Source organism: Malus sylvestris, chromosome 9 (assembly GCF_916048215.2).
Source record: "Malus sylvestris chromosome 9, drMalSylv7.2, whole genome shotgun sequence".
Classification (NCBI taxonomy): Eukaryota; Viridiplantae; Streptophyta; class Magnoliopsida; order Rosales; family Rosaceae; genus Malus; species Malus sylvestris.
The window spans coordinates 33,311,118-33,333,896 of NC_062268.1; the positions used below are offsets into that span (position 1 = coordinate 33,311,118).

The 22,779-nt window shown below is 37.1% G+C and overlaps 2 protein-coding genes across 2 annotated transcripts; one reads left to right on the plus strand and one right to left on the minus strand.

Moving 5' to 3' along the window:
- Positions 1-565: 565 nt before the first annotated feature.
- Positions 566-5,255, minus strand: LOC126634136 (sucrose synthase 5-like). The gene is made up of 15 exons (XM_050304630.1): positions 4,923-5,255; positions 4,530-4,684; positions 4,124-4,316; positions 3,912-4,030; positions 3,616-3,832; positions 3,424-3,519; positions 3,161-3,334; positions 2,940-3,056; positions 2,687-2,853; positions 2,366-2,590; positions 1,705-2,271; positions 1,447-1,585; positions 1,260-1,342; positions 913-942; positions 566-819 (listed from the first exon to the last, which is right to left on the minus strand). Exons 1-14 carry the CDS (start codon positions 5,154-5,156, stop codon positions 915-917), a joined length of 2,514 nt encoding a protein of 837 aa, XP_050160587.1. The 5' UTR covers positions 5,157-5,255; the 3' UTR covers positions 566-819; positions 913-914.
- A 5,410-nt stretch (positions 5,256-10,665) lies between these two features.
- Positions 10,666-17,532, plus strand: LOC126583428 (polyamine oxidase 5-like). Its single transcript, XM_050247774.1, has 10 exons — positions 10,666-11,229; positions 11,343-11,458; positions 11,605-11,693; positions 12,693-12,806; positions 13,182-13,269; positions 13,369-13,454; positions 13,550-13,652; positions 13,995-14,092; positions 16,431-16,860; positions 17,045-17,532. Exons 1-10 carry the CDS (start codon positions 11,190-11,192, stop codon positions 17,357-17,359), a joined length of 1,479 nt encoding a protein of 492 aa, XP_050103731.1. The 5' UTR covers positions 10,666-11,189; the 3' UTR covers positions 17,360-17,532.
- Positions 17,533-22,779: the final 5,247 nt, after the last annotated feature.

Genomic DNA, 22,779 nt, shown 5'->3' on the forward strand with positions numbered 1-22,779 from the left:
TTAAAACATTAAGTTCTAATTGTTTTCCAAGTACTTAGGAAAGAAAATAATTGGTCCACAACCACAACTTAACCCACACAACACCACAAACGTTCAAGGGTACAATAGACATTTCACACCGTTGAAAAATATTTCGGGACAGGCTGTCACACCTACCCTGGTGTTTGGGGAATATCGGGGTTGGGGCGTGTCATGGAAGTTTGGTAGACAAATTTATTTAGTTGGCTATAGAGATAAAAAAGCTGGGTTCAAATAAAATTTCTCTTTGTTTATTTAGGGTTGATGTGGATTTAAAATTCTTAGTTGGTTTAATTGGATTAATTTGTTATGGAAGATGAATTGAAGAACTGAAAAGGGTATAATAATTTAGTTAGAAAGTTTAATTACCAAGTAATATTATTCAATTCATCGCATACGTCGCTAGTTGGGTAGAGCAACGTGTCCATTCTATACACCAGAGTTCAAATCCCCCTCCCCCTAAATTAAAGTACATAGTAGAGAATATCATCTTGCCAAAAAAAAGAAAATTTTATTGAGTTTATCGTGCATAACATTCGAAGTGCCATTGAACTAAACACCAAACCTTTGGATTGAAAATATTGAATTGAAAACAATACAAGCTGTAAATTCGGTATAATTTTATTGCACAGAAACAAATTTTCATGCTTCAATGTTTACACAACAACAATTCTTCTTTGCAAATGATTAATAGGGAATTAATGTTTAGGAAACAGAAGAGGTAGCATTGCAGTTGGAAGGTCAAATGGCAATCCTCAATCAAGCTCCCTTTATTTGACCTTAACTTAGGCTCCAAACAACCTGAAATTATAAAGGGAAGAATTTTTCAGTTGTTATGTTGGCTTTAGTAGAAGGATTGAAAACAAGCCGTTTGTGGGGGATCTTACTCTTTACCTTTAAACTCGAAACTGTGAGCGTCTTGTGCTGCACATCAACGATTTGTTATTAGTTTTGAATGAATGATACAATGTGATTAGAGAAATAAGAGAGGTTATATTAACAAATGCAGAATTATATATTATGTGAGTTTTACAACAATATGTAGGCATTTTACATGTGTTTATAAACTTCGTTGCTCAGTTTGTTCGAATGAAATATGTTGAGATTGATCATAAATTATGCATAACACTAGGAAAGTATAATCATGGATTTGACACCTCTTATTTATATTTTCAATTCTTATCCATGAGGACACACTTATTGTTATCGACTCAGAAAATTGCTAACTTAGCTGAACATGCCTTAATGTGGTCTTTGGTTTGGCAGTTGGCTTTGGCACTACTGGTTGTTCAGGTTCATCACTTGGGATAGGCACATTCTTCACCTGCAACAATGCCAATGAAAATCAGCGTCTAAATCTCGAACTTAATTAAAATAACAATAAAGTAAGGGATGCATTCTATTATATAAGAATAATTTGTAACATACCAAGCTTCTATATTGGAGATTGAAGAACATCTGGATGTATCTTTGCTTTGCCTGTTTCTGCTCTTTGTTCAACTGCCTCCAGAACGTATAAGTACTCCCCATGTTCAACACCTTGTTTGCATATATCTTCCAAGTGTAGCTACAAAATTCCAATAACTTGTTTTATATTCCACTCGAGAAGATGTTGGTTTTGTAACTTTGTTAGAATAAGAATGAACTTTAAGAAAACAAGCAGGGATTTAGAGGTCGTGTACTTACCATTCGTATATGCGCTGCAAGCCTGCTTTTGAAAATCTGTCCCAGTATGCAGCATCAGTCTTAGACTTCTCGAAGAAATCAGCGATTTTGTTGCTTGCTTCGTCACCGTTGTTGGGATCAATATGGAAACCAGAGATCCCATCAACAATGATTTCAGCCGGGCCTCCTTGGTTGGTTGCAAAGGTGGGCAATCCACAGTTCATTGCCTCTATGACAGTCAGGCCGAAAGCTTCATACAGAGCAGGTTGCACAAAAGCTCCCCTTGTGTCAGCGATACAACGGTAGACCTCTCCATTTCGGTTCCTATCAGTCTGCGCTGCTATCCATCTGATCTGACCCCTAAGTTCGTACTTCTCTATCAGTGTATGCATCTTTTTTATTTCTGCAATTTCTTCTCTGTCTTTTGATTTCGAAGGGTCAAAGAAGCCCCCAACTACAACAAGGTTAACCAAATTTCTCAGCCTCTTGTTCTTCCCATACCACTCAACCAACCCAGTAATGTTTTTAACAATGTCCAGCCTTGCCATTGAGAAGATGATAGGTTTCTTTCTGTCCACTAGAAATCCGCTGTTCAAAAACAGTTCGGGTTGATGTTAGACTACTAGTGAATAGTAATCAGCATTCGAATTCCAAAAGAATGATTTGCTAGTCCAGAACTTACATATGTTCATTGTTATCCTCTTTACTAAACAGTAGTTCTTCAATGGCAGGATGGAATGAAGTGAGCCGTTTCTGCTTCTCTGCGTAGGGGAAATAGACAGACTGATCAGCCCCAGGAGCAGCAATGTTGAATTTGGGATCAAATACATTGATGCCTGAAACAACTCTGCAGAGCCCCGGAAACGTAAATGCTGTGTGGCTTTCATATTGTCCCGGTCTGTCTTTGCTGCAAAGACAACATCCAAGTACATTGTGGTGTAAACTGTAATGCAATCATTTGGTAAGGGTTTTGTATGTATGTATGCTGGTTAATTTTGCTAACCTTCCAGCAATTTCCTGGTATGTGCTTGCAATGACAAAATCTGTAGCATTCATGGATATTGTGTCAGCAAGAAATTGGCATGAGAAGTGATACTTAGGATCTAACTCCTTCCAGTTGATGTCTGAATCTTCGTACTTGGTCTTCTCCAAAGCATGAGCAATAGTTGCCTGGTTTTAGTGCGCTATGGGTTAGTAAATACGAAGTGGGAGAAAAATGTGTTATGGTTGTATTTATAAGATAAATGAACAGTGACCTGAGTTATCCCAAGTTTATTAGCCATGAGAGACGCCACCAAATTCCCATCTGTGTAGTTTCCAATAATAAGATCTGGCTTTCCTTCCATAAGGTCGAGGATTTTGGCAGTAGCATCCTAGTAGTTTGAAAGAGATGCAATAAATTATTAAGAACATAAAGCACAAAAATCAATTAGTGAACACTCTCAAAGCATGGATTTAAAAATCGATAAAAACATGCCTGTGTAAACAATTCAAGGTAGGGATAGATGTCAAAACGAGAAACCCAACAGCGTAGGATTCCCTTCTCTGTCCTAAATGGCACCCTAAGAATGTTAGAGTATTTTGTGCCGTTGATTGGTTCCAACTCCTGGTTGCACTTAGTTCCCCTTGCTTCTGGTATGAGTCGTGTCACCTATTGTAGTGAACAATTGTAGTTAGATAATTCTAAATAACTGAACTACCTTAACAAGCAAATCGTCCATAGTTGTCGATGAAACTCACGACAAGAATTTGAGGCTTCACAGTAAGTCCTTGTTGCTTAATTCTCACAAGCAATTCTTCCTCCAAAGCTTTCACTTGATCAAGAATGTAAACTACCTGTTTTTGATAGTAGAGTTCATAAACATTTGGCTCACCAGCGAATGCCAATTGCGTGGAGACTTAGCTTAACAGATACAGTATTTAAACTTTTACCTGCCCACCAGTGTCTGGCAAGCCAAGAACATCTGCTTGACCAAAGTAGCCATGAGGAGAGAATATTACAACATTGAATATTGTGGGAAGCCTACTGAAAAATCTGTCCATGATCAACGGGTCTGGAGCCTGTAGTACTTCCGCAAGTATTCCCATTGTCTCCTTTGTTCTTTCTGCAGTGTCTCCCCAACCCTTCTCAAAGCCCCACTCCTTAAACCTGTAAATGACGTTCGGTTTCAGATTGAAAGTTACATTACATGATCCGCCGACGGATAGAACATGAGAGGAAGAGTTACCTTAGTTCAAAATTTTGGAATGGTGTGTCCTTAGGAAGCGCTGAGAGGTGCACATCTGTTACAATCAGTGCTGCCTGAAGCTTTGAAGCGGTGTTGAGGGTCTCATTTAGAATAAGTTGCTGTAAATTCAAAATCACATAAACTATGTTTCAGACCTTATCATTAGAACGAAATTTGAATTCGTCTGCATCAAATTACTATGATTCCCATACTTCTCCTTGATGATTTAGTGAAAGTAAGTAATCCACAAGGGGTTGTGCATTCTCCAGTTTTCCAGCTAGCTTTGAAGTGGTGAACTTGGTAACATAATTGATTCCATTTCCGATCGAGGAAGATAGAGTTAAGTGAGGAGTAGAGAAATCAATTGCTCTAAAATCTACCTCCAGTGCATTTTCATCATTTGACCTGCAATGGAAAGCATAAGTGCATTTTCATCATTTTTCTTTCTACACCTTCTTCTGGGCTAACTTCCTTTTGAGCCCAAAGTTTCAGTTTTAACCCAAACAATGGCATTGTGCTCATCCCTTGCACCCAAAATCCCCATCCGTAGATTTGAGTAGTTTAGAATATTGCTATGTCAAAAAAGAAAAACTTGAAAAAAAATAAAAAAAGATGTACCAGTTCTCATCGTATAAAGTTTCTTTGTATTTCAAGAAGTCTCTGACAGTGATGCCCTCAATTGAGAGGTCCTCAGAGCTGACCTTAACAAATTCCCAGTATCCTGGATTTGGTCTTATTGAAAAGACAACATGTGGAGGAATAACAACAGCTTCCTGTGGATTATATTAGGTAAACATCTAATTTAGTCAGAAGTAAAACCAATTGTTTATAGTTTTAGGGAAAATTCAATGATGCTTCGAGTATCCTGTACCCTGGACTTTTTACCCGCCCCTTAGATTCTAGTCATATAATGGTCTAACGGTTCAAAATTTTACTTAGTCCAACCCCCCCCCCCCCCCCCCCAAAAAAAGGAAGAACATATATATAAAAAAGAAGTGTTTAATTAGAAACCTGAGTTGAACATAATATATAGCCAAGAACACCCTCCAAAACTTGGGTTCTTTCAGCTTTGTCATCGATGACTGTCTCCATTTCACTCATCAAATGGTGGAGCTTTATTATCCTTCTTCCTTTCTCGATGTACTTAGCGAAGCACCTCTTCATGTGGTACCGGCTCTGCCTTCGGGCATCCGGCATGTTATCAGCTATGGACTCGGAGCCTTTGATAGCTGCTGCAGAAGCCATTTTTTGTGTAAATATTTTTCTTTTTAAAGAAACAAAGGTTTCAAATGCTTAAAAGATGAAGCAGTTTGAGGTTTCTTAGGTTATATTTCTTCATTTATAGGCGGCTTTTGGACTCCATTACGTACAATGTCTGTGATGCGGCTGACTTGCTTATGTTGCAGATTGCTTTTGGTTTCGTCAAGAGCTTTAGAAATGTGAACTTGTTTTGGTGATGAAATGTGTCCAAAAAGAAAAGTGGAAGAAAGATTCACCACCAAGTGAGGAGAAGGAAAAGAAAAGAATTATTCACTTCAAAATTCATTACAATATAAAGGAAAGAACCAAAAGAAAAGAAGATCACTGTAAAATATTCTGGTGTTTAAAGTAGGTGTTTCTTTCTCACCTAACTTACTGGTATCATTCTTTCCCTCTTTCTGTCTTGTTGCATTGGTTGGCATAAGAAAGAATATCGAAAGATGGTATCATCACGATATATAAGTTCTAAAAATTTGTTAGTCTGTGTGAAGTATTTGTATAAGGATAATACTCAGGTAGGATCTTTTTATTCACGCTCTGATACTGTGTGGAGTTGTAATTGTATTGATATAAATATATACTGATCTTTGATTTGGAGTACAAGTAAACCTAAACCCACATAAATTTACAAAACTTAGTCAAACAGAATTCTAACTGGATTCTCCTACACTGACATATGAATAATGTTAGGGACAAATTTTTAAACAAAATTTACAAATGTCATCAATAGGAGATGCGCACTTGAATCTCCACGCAGTTGTATTTTTTATGGGTTTGATTTGGTTGGAATCATGACGACTACAATATGTCAAGGATGTCAAAACTGTACGTGGAAATAAAACAAGAAACACAGGCTCGTAACACATAACCTCTCCGAAATTAACTTGTGAAATGTCCGGCATAAAATGAGGGGAGGTTTAAGGTTCAAATCTTATGAATAGCGAGTGCCGTACTAGTTTGTAATGAATGGCTGATGACTTGTTCAAATATAACATTACAAATTTACAAAATAAATTATGGATGTATGTCATACTAATAATGATTGACTGGCCGACTTTTTAAATATGACATACAAAATAAAGAGAGAATAACTAAGATTGAAAATAGAAGATATAAAACGGTTGTGAAAATCAAATCTAATGGTTAAAACATCTTCCAACATGACAGACAAATGAAACATACTCAAGTTTTTTTAGGTAAAAAAAAAGAACAAAGAAAAGCCTGTAAGGCAGCACAATCTTGAGAAACATACTAAGTTTGATTTGCTTTTAAAATAAGGAACTATTATTGATACTCTAAAAATCTCATTTTGCACTTCAAATTTTCTATAATTAGAAAGAAAAATACATATGTGAGGATGTAAATTGAGAATTTTAAAGTGTGAGTAAAAGTACGCTTTCAATGTTATTAAAATGAAACAATAAAAAATCCCATGATTATCGATGTCATCATCCATTCGCAGATTAATTATCTTGATTTTTTGCATAAATGGAACCACAAAAACACCATGAAATAGGTTGGTTAACGTGGTTTGTGTGGATGCAAATTTCTTCCTCCTTGATCTTGGACAATTTTGTACCTACAAAACAATTAACACCTTAGGTTAAGGCCAAGAGCCTCACGCGCCCACAATGAATGGGGGGGGCTTTGGCCGAAGAACCTCCGATGCCAAAGTTAGAATTTAGAGAGAAATAGTGTTTAGAGAATTTTGGGATTTTTGCCAAAGATTTGGAATTAGTGTTTGGTGAAAATGGGAACCAATTTATAGGAGGGGAAAGGATGGCCAGCCACTTAGTAGGGTTTTAGGTTTTGTTTTGGTTTAATTAGCCAATTAATTGGCTAATTAAACATAAAAGGAAATGCTTTTGTGGTTATGGAATTTATTGGCTAATAAAAAGGAAGAAATGGTGAAAAAGGTAGAAAAGGTGATGGATGAGGTTTTGAAATGGGGATAGCCGGCCCTTTTGTGGGAGTTAGGGTAAAGTGAAAGGTCTAAATGCTAATTAAGGGAATAATTAGCTAATTAACCCATTAATTAGTTATTTATCATTATTTTAGAAGGAATGTTTTAGGAATTATGGAATAAGTATAGTATTTAGCTAATTGATTAGCTAAATAATGAAATAGGAAATATATGAATAAATTAGGTTTTAAGTTGATACCTATTTTGGGCACTTTTGACTTGGTTGAGGGATGATTGCCCGCTGCTCGTGCGTAGGAATCCCAGTATGCCTCAAGGGTATTTTTGTCCTCTTTTACCCAAGAATCCACGTGTCGCCTTGTGATTATTTTTGGCTCCACAGTTTGATTCTTTATTTTGATGAATCTGAATATTTGATCGTTTGCCTGATTGCTTCTGCTTAATTTGCTTATATTAATATATCACATATTGAGTAATGGGTGGAATTTGACTTCCTTTTTTTTTTTTCTCTGTCAATTTTGTGTTTGCTAATATTGAGTTAAATGTTGATTCTTAATTTGTACATTTGCGTCTTAAAATGCGAGACAAGTAATGTTTTTATCTTCTCTCCTTTGATTTTAATTTTTATGATATTTAATGTAGAAATAGATTTTTCATGTAGGGCCCACTACAAAGGCTCGTCTAAAGCCCCCAAATTCTCAGAGCCGGCCATAGGTAAATTTCTACTGCAAGTTGCTTATAGCTCAGATTATTAAAAATATTTATCTTTGTACTTTGAGGTCTCATATTTGAATACTCATCCCATATTTTGATATAGATTATCAAAGGGCTGGACGCGAGCCAGATTGGGCTCAAAATTAAAGGGACTAGACTAAATCCGTTTGCAAATGAAATGGGGCGGGCGGGTCCTTTTCTTTTAAAAATGAAACCGGACCTTACGCGATTCGTTTTAATGAGCCGATTCTTACGTGTTGACGGTTTTTTTTTTTTTTTTTTCTTTTTTAACTTTCTTTTAAAAATGAAACCGGACTTAACCCAATTCGTTTTAATGAGCCGATTCTTACGGGCTGATGGTGTTTTTTTTTTTTTTTTTTTTTGTTAATAGCAGCAGCAACAACAAAGTAGCTGCTCCAGCAAGTTACACCAACAAAATGAGCTTTGCCATTCTTTTTTTTATGTCCAGCTGCTCCAGCAAATTACACCAACAAAATAACAGCAGCAACAACAAATTAAGCAGCAACAACAAAATTTATGTCCAGCAAGTTACAAAGTTCCCCAAACCATGGAAATATAGTTGAATATCAGAGTGTGCAACTAACAAACGAACAAAGTAACTATAAACTAATATGATTTTATTAACTTAAAGAAAGATTGTCATGACAACTACATAACCCAAGAGATTACATTGCGTCTAACTTAATTCTCAAACTAAACTACAAGCAATATTTATAGAGAACTAAACCTAAGAAACCCTAACTTGGATGGGGCTCAATTCCTAAACTAACAAGGAAAATCCAAATACTAAAATAAAAATAAATACTAATATTTTCCAACAAATATTTCCCTCTCAAAGCTCAAGCTCGTCTGCAAACCAAGACAAAAGATGGAGGTAATAGCAAGAGTGAGGATCCTGAAGATCCTCAAATTACATCCGTTCATCATACATTGTGCGGTCAGAAATCATTGTAATTTTTTTTATTCAAAATTGAATATAAACAGTACCTGATGAAAACTGACCGTACAATGTACAATGAACGGATGTGATTGGAGGATCCCCGGGATCCTCACAAAGGGGATCCAACGAGAATCCTCTCGTATAGCATAATGCAAAACACAGTAAATAACTATTACAATAGAAATCAAGTGGGGATATAACTATTTCAATCTTGTTTTCACACTAATAAATTCTGAAAAAGAAAGGATTTCTCATTACAATTTTCATTTATAGACAGCATTTTGATTTTCTAGACAAGGAAGTGGAAGTTTCTAGACAAGAAAGTGGAAGTTTTTATAATTAAAAATAAAAAATAAAAATGTAGTCTTAGCTAGTCTACACTAAACATTTAATAATTTTAGTACTGCTTAATCCATGTCAAGCTAACTTAACTTAGTCCCTAAAAGTTAGTCTAATTTGAGATATTATGGTGCCCCAAACACATTCTTATTGTTTTCTCTCTTATTTTGTATGTTTTGGGAGGATTTGAGATTGAAATGTTTTTTTTTTTTTGTCTAAAGGTAGAATTTTATTGAATTTAAATACGAACGGTTACATTTGCATCTTCTGTTAAGATATTAAAAAGAAACTCGGGACCTAACTCATCCCATCCAAGCCTCCCGCCAAGCTTAATTATGTGTGCCACCACCACATGAGCTGCAAGATTGCATTGTTGAGGGGTAAAGCAGAACCTCACCAACTGGAACAAGCTCGCCATCCTCCAAATATCTTGGAGATAAATATCAAAAGTCACATCAGTCATGACCTCCTTGTTAAGCATCTAAATCAATCCCTTTGAGTTTGATTCCATCACCAATCTAATTCCAGGCTCCATAACATCACTACCAATAATCATCTCCATTCCTTGCCTAATTGCCTCCGCCTTCGCCATGATTGCAGCAGCATTCCGTTCCCCACCCACCCCTCCCGCAAGCTTAGGTATCCCAACAAAGTCCCGAAGCACCCATCCAACCCCACCCACCTTCGTATCATTCCTACACTTCCAGATTCGCCATAAGCCAAATACCACCTGCTGCAATATTAAGTCTGCATCCTCATCCTTCTCTAGTCGCTCCACTAATCTCTACCAACCCTCCAAAAAATCCGTCACCCCCATATACACCATATCCATTTGCAGTGACGTCTTAAACTAGAACGCATTTTTGAACTCATACCAAAAGAAGAGGTGAGCCTCGGTTTCATCAGGCACACCACAAAATTCCCACTTATTCACAACTCAAATCAGCCGTCGCTCCAAATTATGTTGAAACGTGTTATTTGAATTCATATTTATCGGTTTATAGAGTAGCAACCTAAATTGTTTTTAGATTTGCAAATCCTATTTGTCACCTTCACAATTAATGTCATAATTGTTGCCACCATCGTTAATGTGATGTACCATGAGCAAAAATGCATTGATATGACAAGATGGTTTGATTCGAGACAATGAGTAATATGGGCAAAATATTGTCAGAATTTGAAACAAATGAGTATTAAGTAATATGATATAAACACATTGTTTATTAACTATACAATTCAAATTATTGAATTCTATATAAACATGATTATTTGCCGTCACCGTAATAAAGCATCAGATGTTATCAAAACAATATTGTATCAAACCTTACTATCTGTTTGCCTACTTTTAATATCTCCTCCCTCCTTTTTCTCTACCAACTTGTACTTCAATTTTGGCGGCCTTGGCCAATATGTTTCCCGCAAAAAGGGCAAAAAATAAAAAATAAAATAAAATCCATGAGTAAATGAGTTTCACGAGTGGAACGCAGAGAGCGGGCCGTTGCTTATAATTTAAGAAAAACCGGACACAAAAAAAAAAAATTAATAATTTAATAAAGAAGAAATTAATAACAAATTTAGAATCCTTTCGGCTGATAAACGTTGAACAGATTGCGTCCAAGTTGTACACTGCTGGATCCGGGCTCGAAGATTCCTAAAATATTCCCCCAGTTGGCCATCGGCGATCTGGGTTGTCTTCTTTCGTCGCCTTCATTGCCCCCCGACCCAAAAGGGAATTCAAAAAAATTTTACTTGCCATTGTTGCAGAGAAGAGAGAGAGAGGGACGATTCTTCTTATTCTTTCCGTTTCGATTTGTGGTAGAGAGAGAGAGGAGAGAGAGCATATGTGACATGATAAATGACATGAGTTGGTATGAGAAGCTGCGTTGTTGTTGTTCTTCTTCCAATCTCAGCCGCATAATTGCAGGCCTTTTAATCTTCATTCTTTATCATTCTTTCCAGTTAATCTCCAAGATTCCTATACACCCTGAAAAATAAAAAAACCCACCATTCAGAATTCCAAATTTTATTTGAATTAATCATTCAATTCAATTCTTTTCAAATCCCCATTTTCTTGGAAATTCCAATGGACCCGAAGGATCCGTTCTCTGCTGATTTCTTTGATGGTATGTTTTCTGCCTTTGAATAATTTGAAGCTGCATTTCAAATTTGGGTGGTTGTTATTTTTTATAAAGTTTGTTGCTTTTGGTCTGAAAATTGTGATATTTGTGTTGAGTAGGCTCTGTTTTGTCTCACATTGAGAGGCAACAGAATGTATGCCCTTCTGTTATTGTTATTGGTGGCGGTATATCAGGGATTGCTGCTGCCCGTATTCTCCATGATGCATCTTTTAAGGTCAGTGGTCTGCAACAATTAGTATTATCCCTCTATGTATATGTGTGTGTATATGTGAATATGTTTAGAGCCCTAAAAAATTATTGAAAAATTGTATCTTGCTTGATTTCAGCAATGCCTTAACGTTATTATCATCATTTTGTTAGGTGTTTTTGCTCGAATCACGGGACAGACTTGGTGGCCGGATTCATACTGACTACTCATTTGGTTGTCCAGTTGATATGGGAGCATCATGGTAAATTCACTCTTTTGAACTTTGAGGAATTTAATACCTCCTTTTTTTGCATGTACGCAGGGCTTTGGTTCCCGTGGCATTCATCTATTCTTTGTTTAATTTGTATGATCTATCTTATTCTTTTTGTATGATCTTTCATTGCCGCTGCTTGATTAAGATGAACCCCTGTCTCATTACATAGATTCATGTAAACATGGAAATGTTGAGAAATAAAAGAATTTCGTTAATGTGAATTTCCTAGGTTATGAGCGTTACTCTTGGAAATTACTAAGTGATGATACCCTGTGCTTGCCACATTTCTTTTGTCCTATGTTCTACTTGTTCCATATAGCCTACAACTGGTCATTACCTCAAGCCATCGCTTACTCTTTAAGCATAGAAGCTTGTTCTATGTGGACTAAACAAAGAAAGAACCTTTCTTTCTCTAGCCACTATTATATGGAAGCAAGTAGAAAAATTTGGATTTGCTTGCTGAGCCACCCATAAGATAAAAATTCTGTCTTGTGTTAACGTTTATGAATCCCACCCACTATTATATAAAAGTAGAACATTTTTTGGATATGTTAACACGTATGCTCTATGTTCTGTATTTGAATCCTATTTACATTTGCTTGCAAATGCGTTCAAGAATCTGCATGCACACTCACAAGCAATCACAAAGGCAAGAAACTGTAAATTGTAGATGTTATTACAGAAAATGAAATGACATTGATGATTTCGATAGCCAAATGCGATTTATCAAAATTTTATGTTTGTTTTCTTCTCTCGTCTATTTTATTCGTCAACATGAACTCTGCTTCTTTTATTATAAATTGGGTCTTGGAGTATGTACGCTTGTCTCATTGTTCAATGAAATCCTTCCTACTAAAAGTTTAACTAGAGGTTTTCAAAAGCTGCTGTCCCTTCTAGTTGTGCATTGCATTTGAAGAACCGAAGCAGTTTAACTTAGGTTGATGGCTTATTAACTAATAGTCCAATATTGTTTCAATTTTATTTCAGGCTACACGGTGTTTGCAATGAGAATCCTTTGGCTCCACTGATACGCCGCCTAGGACTTACTTTATACCGTACAAGTGGTGACGACTCTGTGTTGTATGACCATGATTTGGAAAGGTAAGCACATCCTTGATTATTTACTTTCCTTCTGAATGGACTAGAGATTTATACTCGTATATGTGTTGAGCACAAGTTTGAAAGGGTAGACATGTCTTCCTTTTATCTAATTGATAAAAATTAATTTAATCTTAGGATGTCTTATTTATTGGGAATGTTCCATTTAATGTCATTGGAAGTGAGATTAGTATCACTTTCACTGCTTCACATAACCCCATTAAGTTCCTTATGTATTTATTATATTTTACAATTTTCATCGTTGAGGTAGCAGAACAAATTGAATTCAGGCTTTAACTTTTGCATTCTTCAAATTTTGAAGTAGTGACCATTTTTTTTGTAATCAGTTCAGTCTGAACTATTGTTTTTACGTTCCAGCTTTGCACTTTTTGATATGGATGGCCGTCAAGTTCCTCAAAAGATGGTCGTTGAAGTTGGTGATACTTTCAAGAAGATTCTCAAAGGGGTAAGAAGACTGCAATCTGGGTTCTTTGATTTTTTGGGTAATTATGAATCCAGCTCAGCTGCAATCTGCAAACTAACTTTTCTTATTTTATTTCTCTAGACTGAGAAAGTAAGGATTGAGAATTCTGATGACATGTCCGTCTGTCAAGCAATTTCTGTAGTGATGGATAGGCATCCTGAATTAAGGTATTAGAAACAAAGTAAATTACGACACATTGTATTGTATTATGCTTCATTCTTTGATCTATTAGTCTTACTGATTTAACTCCCAACACATCTAGACAAAAAGGACTTGCTCACGAAGTGTTACAATGGTACATATGTCGAATGGAAGCATGGTTTGCTGCTGATGCAGATGTAATATCGCTAAAAAACTGGGATCAGGTTAGTTCAATACCTAAACTTTTAGCTTTATTGCGGGCAAAAAACTATAGGCGCAATTCCCCCTTGACTCGATCTTAAATTGAATTATGGAATTCTATACCAGAGCTGCGGAACTAACGACTCTATAGAATTACCAACTTTTACACGAATTTTCACTCTTTTGGGCCGGTCTCCTTACAATTGTTTCCTCTTTGTTAAATACCTTGGGAGTTGGGAGAGAGTTCTCTAATTGGGAATGAATTGTATTGAGCCAGATAATTGATGGTTGGATGCATTTTAGTCTAGCTACCTTTGAGTTATCTATTAATGAAGGCTTACAAGTTGAGGGTACTTGTTGTAAAGGAGCATGTTCTATCTGGTGGTCATGGACTTATGGTGCAAGGCTATGACCCAATAATAAAGGCTCTTGCAAAAGATATTGATGTACGCTTGAATCACAGGTATGTGTCTTGTACCATAATTGACAAATGCTTTTGCTTAAGTTGGTGTGGTGTGGTGTGGTGTGAGTGTATTGTGATTTGTAAGCTATGCAAACAAAAAACTGACATAATTCCCTTGTGCTAGCAACATATATGCATTTTGTTGAGGTCAAAGACAGTAAATCTGATTCGAACTTACATCTTTGCTGTGATTCCCTCAAATTATAAATATAGTTTATTCATTCCTTGACAACCTTTGTTGCATGGATTAGCTTGTTTATATTACAACAACAACAAAGCCTTATCCCACTAAGTGGGATTGAGCTTGTTTATATTAGATTTTTAATATCGTTTCGTTAGGGCCTACAAGTTCCAAACAATGGGGCTTCTTTGAGTTTGGGTTGTACTTCTACTTTGCTCATATTTACTGGGTGATAACTAGAATATGGTGGCTGGCTTTCTGGTTTTGCCTAATTCTACTCCATCTTCAGTCCTAACAGATTCAGATATCTAGTCCTAAATTTGACTTTTAATGATAGGATATAATTTTGAAATATGCAATCTATATTATTACAGTATTGGCTCTCCAAAGAGATATTTGACACTAGAGTCTTCTATGTAAGACAGTTTATTAGATTTTTTTTATTCAACCAATCATGATAAATACAACTCGAATCTCTAATAAGAAGAGAGCTGGTACTAATCTCTTTTAAAACAGTCGAAACAAAAGCCTATGGCATATCCGTATGAGTGCCTCATCCTCAAGGCTCAGATGGTGTCTATGTTGGTTATGACAGTTTTAGGTCTGGATGGATGTATAACACAAAAGGTTGTACTTTCTTGTCTCTTCACTTCAACTTGAATTGTCACTGCTTATTCTTAGTGACAATTACAAGTGAAGTTGTGTGGTTTTATAGTCAAGTAAGCCAATTTATAAGTCCTAGACTAACAATCTCCCCCATTTGGCTTACCTTGACAAAACCACACGCCTATCAACCTCGCTTGCATACACTCAAGCCTCAACTACCCAAACTGAACCAAGTGTGCCTTCAAAACGCAAAGAAGCATCTCTGGCAGAACCATTAGATTTCAACAGTTAGAAACCAATAACACTTGGTTTGTTTATCAAGCAAGGACTCATGCCCCATGAAATTCCTAATACATTCTCCATTCGAAACATCACTTCTGCTATTGTCTGTACTTGCAAAACTTAACAAGATATAAATGTCCATTTTCCAACCAGAGGTATTGCATATGGTGGTGCTATCCACACACCCATTTTTACCTCTCACACACACCTCTCGATTTTCGGCTATCTGATCGAATGAATTGAAGATCAATGGACAAAAATTGAGAAAGGTGTGTGGGAGGGAAAGAGGTGTGTGAATAGCATTACCCTTTTGCATATATTATGGTTCACTGTTGAAATCTGCTCTTTATTATCTTGAAATATCAATGCTTTGGTTACCTTGTGTATTTAAGTTTGTAGTTTGGTTTTCAACTTGTGTGATAATTGATAACACATTAGTAGTGTTATATATATATATATATATATATATATATATATATATATATAACTATTAGGTATTAGTTTGTGTGTGTGTGTGTGTGTGAGAGAGAGAGAGAGAGAGAGAGAGAGAGGGAGAGAGGTGGTAGGAGGTAGCCAGATGGGTCATGATATTAAAAATGGTTTGCTAAGAAGCATACAAAGTTGTAAGGCAGAATTGCACGGATCTTCCATGTGGTCACAGGGTTGTCTCAAGCAGTGTTAATTTATATCCAAGTGCATATGGGGCTAACACTCTTGGTTAAGAAAACACGTCAAATCATGGTCCAAAAGGTCACTTAAAGTCTATTTTTCGCCCCTACATGTGAGTGTTGTGTGCAAAAGACTAGGGTATGATTAACAACATTTTCATCACATGGCACACATTAAGACAAAACCTATGATCACAAGGATGATTATACATTTTGGCCAGATTTTGAAGTTATTATTTGTACTCAGTTATCCATAGCTGTGCTGTAATATATTTGAACATTCAGCTTTTATCAGCTTTGGTTGAGCTGACAGTTTCCTTCGTCCGTAAATAATCTATGAAATTATCTTCGCTTGGATTAAGTTTTCATTGAGTTCGAAAATACTTTGATTATTGTGATGGTTTATATAAAGACAAATTCAGACTTCTGCTAGTCAGTATTACCAATCCTTTTGTGAACGTATCCTTTTTGTGACTTAGGGTGCAACCTCTTACAAGAACTTATGCTTTTTGAGTTCCCAAAAGTAAGATAATGAAGTTATGAAATTCTCACATTCTTCGGTTAGAATACATTTTTAATTTTTGTGATTCTTGATAAGCAGGGTGACGAAGATATTGTATGGGTCTAATACGGTGATGGCCACAATTGAAGACGGAAGAAACTTCATTGCTGATGCGGCTATAATAACAGTACCCCATGGGATTCTTAAAGCCAATTTGATTGAGTTCGAACCCCAGTTGCCTGAGTGGAAAGTTGCTGCAATTTCTGATCTTGGTGTGGGCAATGAAAATAAAATTGCCTTGCGATTTGAGAAAGTTTTCTGGCCAAATGTAGAGCTCTTGGGTATTGTTGCACCAAATTCTTATGGATGTGGTTATTTTCTCAATCTTCACAAGGTCACAGGCCATCCAGTCCTTGTATATATGGCCGCTGGAAGGTTTGCATATGACCTTGAAAAACTAACAGATGACGCTGCTGTTAATTTTGTGATGTTGCAGCTTAAGAAGATGATGTCTGATGCCACTGAACCAGTAAGTTCATTATTTCCAGATGTTTCTCAGTTTTCGGTCAATCTCCGTATTTTCTCAGTAACTAAAATAGTGACAGAGTCCTGATAATATCAACCAATTGGATAAAAATTTCGTCTCAAGTAGGTGTTCAGGAGTCGATGGATACAAAAACTGTGGACTTAACTTTGGTTGGTCTCTGTTACAGGTTCAATATCTGGTATCACGATGGGGAACAGACGTGAATTCTCTTGGATGTTACGCGTTGGATTTGGTTGGAAAGCCAGGAGATATATACGAGCGGCTTCGGGCACCTTTGGGTAATCTATTTTTTGGTGGGGAAGCTGTTAGCATGGACCACCAAGGATCTGTACACGGAGCTTACTCCGCAGGAGTTATGGCTGCTGAGAACTGTCAGCGGCATCTGTTACAGGAACTCGGAAATTTGGAGACCCGTCAGCATGCTTACCTTAGGGATGAAGTGCTTGAAGGAACAATTCCCATCCAAATCTCAAGGATGTGAATCATTCTGGTACATGAATGAATGATAGGATTTACAATTTCAAAGTTATTGATCTAATTTAATTTTTTGGATTGATCAAGGAACCCTCCTTTGCAATGTTTTGAGAAAACACCTATATGTTACAACTTACATCTGGGGCAAAGAAAACCCGAAGACCTGAGTCTCTTCCTCTACCTTTTCTCCTCCTTTCTTTGTAACCTTTTGTTAACCCTAAAAACTACCAAGCCTACGTGGCACGCAAACCAAGTAATTAATAAGCTAACTACGTCCTTCGGTTGTATGTGTGGCGTGCCAACTTGTCGGTCGAGCTCGGCCAACGAGTAGAATGTGTTGATGTCGTGTTGGGCGTTGCTGACTTCTTGATCCTGCGACTGTGGCCAAGGAAGGAATACGTCTTGGCCTTTGGGTTATAGAGCCTAAAGATAGGCTGCTAGTTTTGCGAGGTTTAATATCAAATTCGGCTTTCAATATGCCGAATATAGTAACCTATAACACCTCATTTTGCCGAGAAGGCTAGTGAGATGACCCATGCCAATAAGGACTTGAAAATCCCTCTTGATCGAGACTTGGATAGATAATTAGTCGACCTCGACGCAGTGTTGTTTATCCAAATTGAAGGTGCTTCGCGGTTTGCTGATTCTACAGCAAAAGTGTTGTTTATCCAAATTGAAGATGTTACTGGTTGCCTTCACAGTACTGTTTATCCAAACTGAAGATGTGTTGGCGGAAAAAGAAAATAAAAATCTCAAAGTTGTTGAGAGGTTTTGTGTAGAGCGAGAGTTTGTGCATGGCAGTTTGTGTGTTAAATTGGAGGGGGCTTGAATGTTGTTCACGACTATGTATTTAAAAGCAAATGTTGTGTGGCGCGGCCAGATAATTTTGTAGAGTCCAACTACAACTCTAATTCCCTGAATTGAACTTGATCCGCGTCAGAAGCCAAGGCATATCCTTCAAATTGATCCATGGGATTTGTTCGTAGACTTTTCAAACTTAATAAAAGTTAGGCTTATCACATCACATTAGAAACCAAACCCATCTAGGCTTATTTCATAATCTTTACCATCAAAATCTTTACCAATGCATGCATCCTGATCCCCACCAAAGCCAAAACATCCAAATCAGCTTGAATTGTGCTGCCATGTTGCCAGTTGGAAATACATATCTCATCCCTCATAGTCAGTGGCGGATCCAGGATTTCAACTTAGGGTGGTCCCAATCAATGTTTTAAAGAACTCGCCTCAGGGCGCGCCTAGGGCGTCCTTGAGGCTGGGCGGTGAGGCAAACGCCTCAGTTTTGCTGGAGTAGGCGAAATGCTTCGCCGGAGACGCTAAAGCGGCGGAGGCACGCCTCAAGGCATCCAGGCGCCTTGTCAGACCCTTTTTTTTTTTTGAAAACCATCTAAACTCAAAACGACGTCGTTTGGGTAAGAAACTATCTTTTGAGTCAACAATCACCCCACACCTCTGCAACTAAAACTCAATTCTAATGAAGTTTCAATCTTACTGTTAACATTTCTAGCTAAGCTCCTTGGTTGTATAACTTGTATTCAAGGTTGAGACTTGTTCGATGCTTCAAAACAAACTCCAAAATCAGAGTTTTATGCAGTAATGTCAATTACTTGCTAGTAATCACACTGTTGAAACTTAATTGTCTGCGGTATGAACTAAATTGAAGAAAAACTGACACATGTTTGGGTTACATGATGCAAAAGAACAAATGCAATACATCCTGTTTACGGCTACATCATGCTTTAATAGAGATGCAAACAGACTCAACTCAATATTAACAAACAAACTCTTTACACTTGGACTTTGATCCAACACAGTTGATTTCCCAACCTATCTTCCTCTAAATTCGCTAATTCCAAGAATGCAAACAGTCTCAACTCAATCGAAGAAACACTTGTAAAAGCATCCAGTTTCATGGAAAATGTAACTCTATTCACTCCAAGAATGCAAATTCTACATGCATGAATAAGTGAACACAGCTAACACAGAATCAAGACTTAATTTTCACAATTTACAACATCAAAGTTTAAACCTTTTCACAAAAATCATTCGAATTGCCCTCTCAAATTCTCAATCACACAAAATATCATCTACAACTACATATGAAAAAAGCAACAGATTATTTAATGGACAGAGTCAAAGAGAGTACAAACCTCTTCGACCAAGAAGAAGATGAGCAACCTCCAGAGTCCAAACCAAAGCTTTACACAGAGAAAAAATGCAGAGCAGCAGAAGGGTTACAGATTGATGCCGTGCAGAGTCCAGACCAGCCTCCGATGTCATCGCTCGTCGGTGCAAGTTGCAGAGAGTGCAGAGAGTTGATCGATGCCGTAAGGTACAGAAACGGGGCAAGCGGCGGACGATTAGGTATTCGTAAGGTGAAGGTTCTGTCGTGTGAAGGAACCAATGCTCTACCGTGTGAAGGTTCTCACGTGAGGTGAGTGAGTTTATAAATTTTTTTTAATGATTTGGCTCAAAACGACGTCGTTTTGGCCAAGTCATTAAAAAATAAAAATTGGCTTTCTTCTTCCTCCTCCGGTTTTGCACAGAGTGCGGCAGCCATGGCTGCTGTTCTTCTCCATCACTGCCCAGACTTGGGTTGTCCTTGAAGATCCTCACAGCAATTTTTCCTAGCTTCGGGTGGTCCTGGGACCACCTTGGTCCCTTAATAGATCCGCCACTGCTCATAGTAAATTATTATTAAAAGATAATTATGATAAAACACCATAACATTATCCTTTAATAATAACAAAATAAATTATCTCCACTTTTCATCTGACGATATGAAACTATGCTCACTCAACAGTCTTGATTGCACGGACCGATGATGTAAATTTGGGTCCAAACACCTTCGTTTCAGCAACTCTCAACAAAACCCATGCATGTCGAGTTTGACCTCCCATGGAAGTGCGAAACCTAACGGTACTCATACAAGAAGTGCGAGTACGAGCTCGACAAATTGAAGCAAGTTAAGAAGGGGCAGCTCATTCCACTCATGATTAATGAGTTTGTGGTTAATTGTTTAGTATTGTGTTTTGGCGTTATTGTTTCAATGGATGTGAGGGCAGAGTCGGGTGGTGGAGGACAAAGAGCGGGTTTACAAGGTCAACGTTCTACCACAATTGTGTTGGCGTTGATATTTGGTAGATATTGTTGACATGATATTATTATTTGATACAAATACACTAATATCAAATATCGTCATTTGCAATTGTTCTCGTCGTTATGGGTATTTAGTGTGCCATTTGACTCGCTTGTAACATAACACCAACTTTGACTTTTAAGGGCCCGTTTGGTAGGTTAAATGAGATTGTACCTTTGGGATATGATTGGATAGGTAGGGACTTGTAAGACAAGATTTGTAGCTCATGTATAAAGATAGGTTAGATAACACATTCTACTGTGAATTCATAACCCATTATGTTTAGTTATATCTATTTCACATTCTGATACAACAAACAACAAACTGGACTCAAGGCCATTTTAATTGGCCACGCCTTATCCCATCCAGCCTACTAAACATGGCCTAACTGTTTGCGATAAAATCGAACTCCTATGTAACCTTAGTCCCTTAAGGTGCGTTTTTTTGCACTCGTTAGCCTTCATTGGACTAGACAGGATTAAAGATCTGTCTAGTACCGTGTTTGTTACTCAACGCGGATTAGCTTTAATGGTACTAGTCGGGATACGCGTTGACTAAGGGCCTCACTAGAAGTTCTTAGCGAGTGCACTTTGCATCCTTTCTCTCCCTTCCTCTATCTCTTTGAACCGACAACCCAGACTTGGATCAATGTCGGCACCACCCACTCCTTTTCGTCGAGGTGACAAAACACTCCTTGGGTAGTGGATCAATTAGAAAAGGGAAAGTTTATTTGATTATCGCGATCAATTAAGGGCTGGGGTTGACGATGGTGGCCCGAACGATGGAACCTTCGAAGGTTGGGTTTGAAGACTGAGTTCGAAGACTAGCGGCCCAAAGGCTAGGGTCGACCACGGCTGCACGAAGGTGAGGAAGATGGATCTGTAACGCCATCAATTGGATTTATTGATTTGTGGTTGTGGCGACGGCGTCGTTCAATTTGGGGAGCAACACAATTTCTGGGCTCACATTTCAGAACCTCACATAGCAATGGACAAAAGGATTACAATACAATTTTTTACCCAATTTTTTTTTTTATTGGGTGGCTTTGTGAGAAATTTATTATTATGTTTTAATTCTGATAAATTGTTTGGTTTTGGTTTGAATTGGGCAAGTAGAGAAAAGTGGATTTAGTTAATTTCAATTTTCCTTCTATAATGAATCTAGGTTGGTTAGTTTTTGATGTCGTATTATCAAATTCATTTGTTGTGATTGTCCAAATAGGTTTATTTTTCATTGATTTTCATTATCCTGCTTCTTAGTCTGACACTGCACCAAACGCTTCACTAAGCTACTTCAACTTAGTCTAGTCTAAGCCAGTCCAGCTTAGCCTCTGAAGCTAGTCCAGTCCAATACAGCCCAGTGCAACAAACACACCTTTAATAAACTAGGAATACTACACTATCAATTACATAATAGACAATAAATAATAATTGATAAGTTTTTTATTATTAGATGACATGGTATCAATATGAAATTACAATTAATTAATAAGAAAACCAATAAAGAATAAAACTGAATAAAATAAAAGTAGAAGAATATTAAAAAAAAACAATCTGTAGTCGTCAGGGAGGGGGAAACACATCCCGCCCTTTATCCACCTGCAACCCATAGCCAATGAAAATCATGGCATTGTGCCTTTCAACCAATCTCTTACGAAATCAAAGCAATTTTTTAAAACAATACCAATCGAGAATGTGAATTGACAAAGCAGCAACTTCATGATGATTCTATTCTTACTCTCTGCTACCTCACAACCTAAAGTCAATTTCTATGTTAACATTATCAAACATTATGTTAAAAATATGAAATGACATAGAATCTATGGATAGTCCCATTTAAAAAAAAAATATCTCCTTAACATTTCTCTTCATATAAAACTTTGACACACGCAACAATGATTGAGAAAGTCAAGGATGATCACCAAGATACTATATTATGAAATATTATGAATCAATCAACGATATCAGGACAAATATATTGTAATTGATTACATTCCTATCTTGATTGAAAGCCTCCACATCACCAGACCCCACATTAACCCTCAATTTCCAGCACTTATTATTTTTGAATTTGCAATAATTTATTTTCATTTCTGTTGATATTTTATATCAATTGATCGAAAAGGGCAGTAGGTTCTGATGGCATGAGGACTTTAAACAAAAAGGTAGTCATGTTGTGAAAATTGTAAGAGCAGTTCCACCCTAACCTAATAGGTTGGCACCCAGCTTGAAAAATGGACCACTCTCTCCTTTTTTTGCTCCACCCTAGCC

Coding starts and splice junctions, on each gene's coding strand:
- LOC126634136 (XM_050304630.1), bottom strand. CDS start 5,156: ATGGCTTCTGCAGCAGCTATCAAAGGCTCCGAGTCCATAGCTGATAAC. Junction 4,685..4,922: donor ATATATTATGTTCAACTCAG/GTTTCTAATTAA, acceptor TATAATCCACAG/GAAGCTGTTGTTATTCCTCC. Junction 3,057..3,160: donor ACCTTGAATTGTTTACACAG/GCATGTTTTTAT, acceptor TCAAACTACTAG/GATGCTACTGCCAAAATCCT.
- LOC126583428 (XM_050247774.1), top strand. CDS start 11,190: ATGGACCCGAAGGATCCGTTCTCTGCTGATTTCTTTGATG. Junction 13,455..13,549: donor GATAGGCATCCTGAATTAAG/GTATTAGAAACA, acceptor CAACACATCTAG/ACAAAAAGGACTTGCTCACG. Junction 14,093..16,430: donor GATGTACGCTTGAATCACAG/GTATGTGTCTTG, acceptor CTTGATAAGCAG/GGTGACGAAGATATTGTATG.